This window comes from Liolophura sinensis, chromosome 7 (genome assembly GCF_032854445.1).
Source record: "Liolophura sinensis isolate JHLJ2023 chromosome 7, CUHK_Ljap_v2, whole genome shotgun sequence".
Classification (NCBI taxonomy): Eukaryota; Metazoa; Mollusca; class Polyplacophora; order Chitonida; family Chitonidae; genus Liolophura; species Liolophura sinensis.
In genome coordinates this window covers 55,544,632-55,551,207 of record NC_088301.1, presented here as the reverse complement: position 1 = coordinate 55,551,207, position 6,576 = coordinate 55,544,632, and the positions used below count along the sequence as shown (strand labels likewise).

Sequence of the window (6,576 nt, the reverse complement as noted above, 5' to 3'; positions counted from 1 at the left end):
ATACGTTTTATCCTTTTTTCTGTATTTTGTTTCAACCTGCTAAAAATTTTAAATACATTAAATACAGCGCCAAACCACATTTGACTAAATAAATAAAACTAATCAAGGGCCTTTTTCAACTCTCGGTCCATCTTTAGTAAAAGTTCTATGACTTCCGGTGATTAATGATGGAGCTCTCCTGTTTCGAAAGTACAAAAAGACATGGTGGAACGCTTCGTGACGAAAGAGAGCGTTGTGAACAGTTGTTCTGTATTTTCCTAGTTTTGCTCGGGAAATGAATGTTTTTTCCACTCAGATGGTGTTGATTTAATTAATTGGTATGTACGACATTTTATGTTTAGCATTGCCAACTATGGCCCATGTAGGTATTGAACTGAACTTTCATTGTTAATGTGTGTGTGTGTGTTGGTGGGGGGGCTCCGTGGCTCAGTCGGTTAGCGCGCTAGCACAGCGTAATGACTCAGGAGTTTCTCACCAATGCGGTCGCTGTGAGCTCAAGTCCAGCTCATGCTAGCTTCCCCTCCGGCCGTACGTGGGAAGGTCTGCCAGCAACCTACGGATGGTCGTGGGTTTCACCCGGGCTCTGCTCGGTTTCCTCCCACCATAATGCTGGCCGCTGTGGTATAAGTGAAATATTCTTGAGTGTGGCGTAAAACACCAATCAAAAAAAAAAAATCATTGTTAATGTGACGTGGAGTCGTATAAGTGAAATATTCTTGAGTACGGCGTAAAACACCAATCAAAAAAAAAAATCAGTTATTGTGACGTGGAGTCGTATTTCAAAACTTGACAGTGAATATATGCAATACTCCATAAAAGCACCTGCCCTAATCCTTCATCCTTTTCAGCTGCCTCTACAACCAATACTTTGAAACATTCTGAGAGAACTATGGGGTGTAGTGAACTAATTGTGTGCATATATTCCACTGAAAAAAATTGCATCAGTAGGAGAAAAGGGTTAAGATTTACAGTAACTTAAAATCTGATGATAAAGTACATGTAACTACAACACTGTACAATACTCCGTCACGCTGTCATAATGAGAGGTTAATTTATTCTCCTATGAAATATACATGGGTATTTTAGTGGTACGACGGAACCATGTCGTTTGGAAAGAATAAACATATATATATTTGATCAGGCTAATTTGTTCTGATTTTGAATATCTTCTAAAGTGACCGACTTGCAACAATTACTTTGTAAGGTCACCAGTAAGACTCTGTTCCAAAAAATGATAATAAAAACAAATAGGTTTATTGCCCAGATCTCATTCATGCCCTTGTATCAAATAAGTGATTGTGTTTACTGGTCCTGCTTCACCAAGAATGATATGAAGATAACTTATCTACCAATTTGGTAGAAGGTTCTGAGACAGATTATTTTTTATAGAACATCAGCCATTCATGACTCTCTGCTAGTGCATAAATACTGAAGACTGATGTCACATTATGTATTATGTTCATGGCAATTGTTCTGAGTGCTGGCCATTATCATTTGCAGTAACAGACCAGTTTATTAAATGAAATTACATATCTTCATGGGACCAAAACGAACCGGTATGCATATTTTGTGCCACTGTTTGAATCTGTAATATGGGCAATGCATGTTTCCAGAAGAAATTTGGCCCTTGCTTATGCTAGTACACAACCAGCCCTACACCAAAGAGCTTTAAAGCAAGGGTGTCAGGGGAGATAACTACGTACATGTGCATGGCCAGATGAGGTGGGTTCCTCAGGAATTTCAGGCTTTTTTCTTTTAAACCAAAGGAAAACTTCATTCCATCAACTTGTTTTTGAATGAAATAAGTAAATGTTTCCTTTAATTTTAGGCGCTTTCCAGCACCCTGAAAAGAATTGTCTAGAATACATAAAGCTGATGTGAAGAGTGAGTGAGTTCTTGGGGTTTAACGTCGCACTTAACAATTTTTCATTCATATGACAACAAAGGAATCGTTAGTGTGCATGGAATGTGCACACTTGTTGCAGGATTTCCACTGTTCTTTTACCTAGTGGAGCTTCACTGAGACGCCTTACCAAAGGCAAGTAAACCGTCATGCCCAAGCCATTATACTGATATGGGTCAACCAGTCGTTTTACTGTCCCCTTCGTCTTTGGTGTGACTCGACCCAGGATTGACCCTGGATCTACCCCTCCCAGAGCGGACGCTCTACCAACTGTGCTATCGGGGCCAGTAGCTGATGTGAAGAAAAAGTTTACTTTTAATCAGAACTTTTATGAAAGTCCTTTTGGTTTTTTCAGAACAATGGTTGTGACATTGGAGCGAGTTCAGTTCAAATTTGCCTCCATCATCGGAGAACTCTGCAGTGAACCAGATATCCTTTCACAGTTTGCTGTCTGGGTGGATCTCAGGTTAGCAGAGTATAAGTTAAAAGGATATATTACACTGGGTAAGTGTCTTGATCAATATGAAAATCTTGATCAAATGGTAAACCCCTATCTTGATATTCTTTGAGACCTAGGAAATCAGAAAATTGTGTTTAAAAATTTTAGTTGGCATGCTGAGATCCTCTTATTGGATTATGTGTTAACATTATTGTTATTATATTTATTTATGAATTATAATAATTGCTGTTTATGGGGTGGGTGTGGTGAAGAGGGCTGGAGAAAGTGGAGGGGAAATGTAATTGGTCCATGAAAATATGGCAAAAGTTTATAAATTTCCAGTAGCTTAATTCACTGTGTAATATCACAGCTATGTGTTTTATCGGGGTATGAAATTGTATTTGTGCCATAGTAATAGTACTGATTGGCTGTTTGTGCAGTCAGGAGAGCTTTTTGTTTTAAAGAAAGAACAGAGTAAAAAGGTCACCAATTTTAGTTAAAAATCACACTGACAAGGTGACTGGATTGTTACTCTGAATATTGTGAGTAGTATAATATTAAATATCTAATAGCTGTTCCTTTTGTTTGTAGAATGCGATGGTGATACTCCTGATCCAGTGTGGCTGAAAGGTATTCTGAGTGTTCTACTACAAAAGAAATCCAAAGAGAGGGAAGTTGCTATCGAATCACCTGATTGTACCCACAAATGTCCTTGTCACCATGATATGAGTGACTCTTTTCAAGATGCCAAGTCTGTTGTAGGTGTTGATGAACATGGACAAGACAGGTGTAGTCCATCTGATAAGCTTGAACAGAAGGCATCTTCCAGCAACCAGAGCAAGTGTAATCAGCCAACACCAAGTTGCAGCAAGGATAACAATAAAAATTTATCAAGTCCAGATGAGCAGGAAGCAACTTGTGAAGAGGAATCACTTTATGTTGTTGTAAAGAAAGAATCCCAAGATGAAGATTTTGTTGTTATTGTACCTCCAGGAAACCAGTCACAGTTGGACAGCAGCTGTATACATACATCTCTTCATTCTCATGAGACTACTGTACGTGATAAAGTTGAATCTGACTCCAGAAGTGACTCTGAGGAAAGGGATTCACCAAATCACCAAAGTCTGATGTCTATTATTGGTAAAACTTTACCTGATACTGACTTTCCTTCAGATGCCACTGTAAATTTGAAGAATAATACGAAAACCAAAATCTCAAGTGCATCGCAAAATGTCCAGGTTGGCACATGTTCCTCCGGTGGATACCCAATTCTCAGTAGTTCAATTCTTTTTCAAGTTCCAATCACAGCTGTCAATGTTGCTAAAACCCAGGGAAGTTTAGTGAATGCCTTAAGTTCAGGGCAGACAGGAGTAAATATTAGCTCCATACCCCTCCAGTCAGCAAGTCAGTGTGGTGTGCCTTCAATACCAGTGCCTGTGAAGGTAAAACTGCCTTTTGCCCCTCGTATTCCGATCTGTAATCCAGCCATAACTAATCTAAATGGGGGGCAAATGTCTGTTCTTAAAATGCCACACAAATATTCAAGCAGTAGTCAAGAAGCAGTAAATGGAACAGAGGACAAGAAGAGGAAGTCAATATCGAACTCTACTCCAAATACCAAACAAGACCGTTTTAAGAAGACAAAACTGTCAACTGAAAAACCCTCTAGCTGTGAGCCAGTAGCAAGTGGAAAACACCTGGCAGCTAGTGGAAAGCACCCAGCAGCTAATGGCAACCCTACAATAAATCCTTCTAATCAGGCAGCAACACAGGCAGTCTGGTCAGGAATTCAGTGTGTAGTTCCTCACCTTTCTCCTAATCAAGTTTCTCTGGGATTGGATCAAGGGGCAACGTCCTCTCCAAATATTTCACCAACGCAAGGTACACCCAAACTTTAACACTTCCAAAATATTGATCCAAATTATCTGAATAATGTTCAGTGTTTTATGAATCCTTCCATTCAGGATGTGAAGCTCTTATCTAAAATTTAGGGACAATTTAATTTCTCAAAATCCTATTATTTTGTTTTTATCAGACTATATACTGTTCATTGATTAATCACTCAAAACATCAGACTTTACAGAAATGATTTTGAAGATGCCCAATGGGGCCTCTGCGGCTGATTGGTTACGGTGATGGACGTATGCGGGAAGGTGTACCAACCAGCTGTTGATAGTCCTGGGTTTCCCCTGGGCTCTGCCCAATTTTATCTCATCATAATGTGCTGGCCACCATTGTATAACTGAAATATTCTTTACTGCAGTTACAGTCAATATCTGCCATATCCCTTTAGCACACTTTTATGTAATTTTTCCTAAGGTGCAGTTAAATTTCACTTCCACACTTACTTGGCATTGAACGGTTACCTGATGAATATTGAATATTTCTATTTCCAGGGCGGAAAGTGAGCTTTAAGTATCCAATGAAAAAGAGAACAGTTGTCACAAAGTACAGACCTATCCTACCTGCCGATTCAGGAGCAAAGATTCCAGGAACAACAGCATCAGTGTCTAGAACGATTGACAGTTCACCAAAGAGATAGCAACAGAACATCCCAGTTACCATTGGTTTTGTCTTTATTATAGGCACACAGTGATCTTGCAGTGGTCCATTGTAGTATCTACATTTGTATTTGCTTTCCTTTCATTTTTGTGATAAAATACTGAAACAACGTTGCTACAACAGATAATTCATTCCCTGATGTAAATATTGTAAAAGAATTGTTTTGTGATACCACAACATAAGTGTTATGTTGGTGGTGTATTAAATGTTATAGAAAATTATCCTAGGAGGCTTGAAAATTCTTTGGGTAGCTGTTTCAGTTTTGGTTATAGCAAAAGGCAACAGCATTTTTCTGGAATATTCCAATAGAATACCACCACAGGTGCAATGCTAAACCTTTAACCGGCAAATATGATCTCCAGTACAATACCTGTGAAGTAAACAGCTTTAGTAGTGATCTCCATCTTCGACATGCCTGTTCGCACAAGTTCCTTGCCAAGATTTTTGGTAAATACATCCGCACATATCGCAATGAGGAAGCCACCTTCTTTAAAGTTGACGTCAGTATGTTTAGTCAATTTACCACACAGTAGCCATATAGCCATACCACATAAGATTGTTGTTGTTTTTTGGAGATGGTATCAAGGCATTATACCCCTTCTAGTGCATCAGTGGTATCAGAACTGGGTGGGATTGGTGGGCAGGGGCCCAAGGCACCCTCACTTGTGGGTTATGGGTACCCAGGTGTGCTTGGGCCCCCACTTTTTACCTGCCCAAGATTTTGATCCAGGATGATATGCAAATATAAATTGTTCGTCCTAATTCTAAAATTTCTGTCCTTTGATATTTTCTGTACTGAAATGAACAACAAAGACTAGGTAACACTCATCATCCCTTAATCTAGCATATTGTAGAGTGCCTACAAGATTGATTCTTACTTATCCGTAACTACGTCTGGCTAAATACACAATATTGTCTACTATGCAATGTAGAGCTAGATACTCACAAATGAAAAAAGTACTGGTATGCAAAATTATATTAAGACTTTTTAAATTCTTTGTTTTGTATCGATCACATAAGGCTCATTTACGAAACTTTTTGCATAGTGAAAAAACGACTTGGCTTACCGAATGTTTCACGTCTAAAGTCGACTCCAGACTCCTGATGCGATCTTTTAATTGTCCTGCTTGTGTTTTGGCATATCGGCGTCGTTCTTGTTGAGTCTTGTATGTTCGGCAAGCTTTCACGACAGCTAGGCCACAACTTGACAGTCGTTATATTGTCCTGCTTGCGTCGTAATTTAATCGTGCAATTATCTTAATTCGGTGGCAAAGATCGGCATTTGGTCTGGATTTGTCGCCATTAAGTCGTGTTATGTCGTGACTTTTTTTGGCCCCAAAGACTGCCGGTAATTGGTTCCGTTTCTCTAACGCTATGTGGTGTAGTGGTACTTGGAGCTGCTGTGGGCCTACGTAGCCGTGCTGCTTCCTTAGACTTCCGTAGCTGCTCCCCACTGCAACACATGTAGCAGCACTGCAGATAACCAGTTTCCCCACATCCCGAGGGACATCTTTAAATTCCATGTTGTCCAGCCAAACACGCAATGTGGTAGTGAAGATGGAAATGGCATCGAGGCGCCAAAAACTTTCCATCCGCTTATGTCTTGAGACACTCTTGAACTCTCGTATTCAGTTTAGTTTGTTTAGTGATTGCTATAGAAACTGACAACTTG

General features: G+C 39.6%; 1 protein-coding gene across 2 annotated transcripts; it reads left to right on the top strand.

Annotated features, from left to right (window-relative positions):
- Positions 1–208: 208 nt before the first annotated feature.
- LOC135471340 (uncharacterized) lies at positions 209–5,865 on the top strand. Of its 2 annotated transcripts, none has more exons than XM_064750536.1 (4): positions 209–317; positions 2,259–2,407; positions 2,934–4,223; positions 4,739–5,865. In XM_064750536.1, the coding sequence occupies exons 2-4, from the start codon at positions 2,263–2,265 to the stop codon at positions 4,882–4,884; spliced, it is 1,581 nt and encodes a 526-aa protein (XP_064606606.1). In that variant the 5' UTR covers positions 209–317; positions 2,259–2,262; the 3' UTR covers positions 4,885–5,865. The 2 variants fall into 2 exon arrangements, with proteins under 2 accessions (XP_064606606.1, XP_064606608.1); XM_064750538.1 differs by having other exon boundaries at positions 289–317; positions 2,259–2,369.
- The last annotated feature ends 711 nt before the right edge of the window (positions 5,866–6,576 follow it).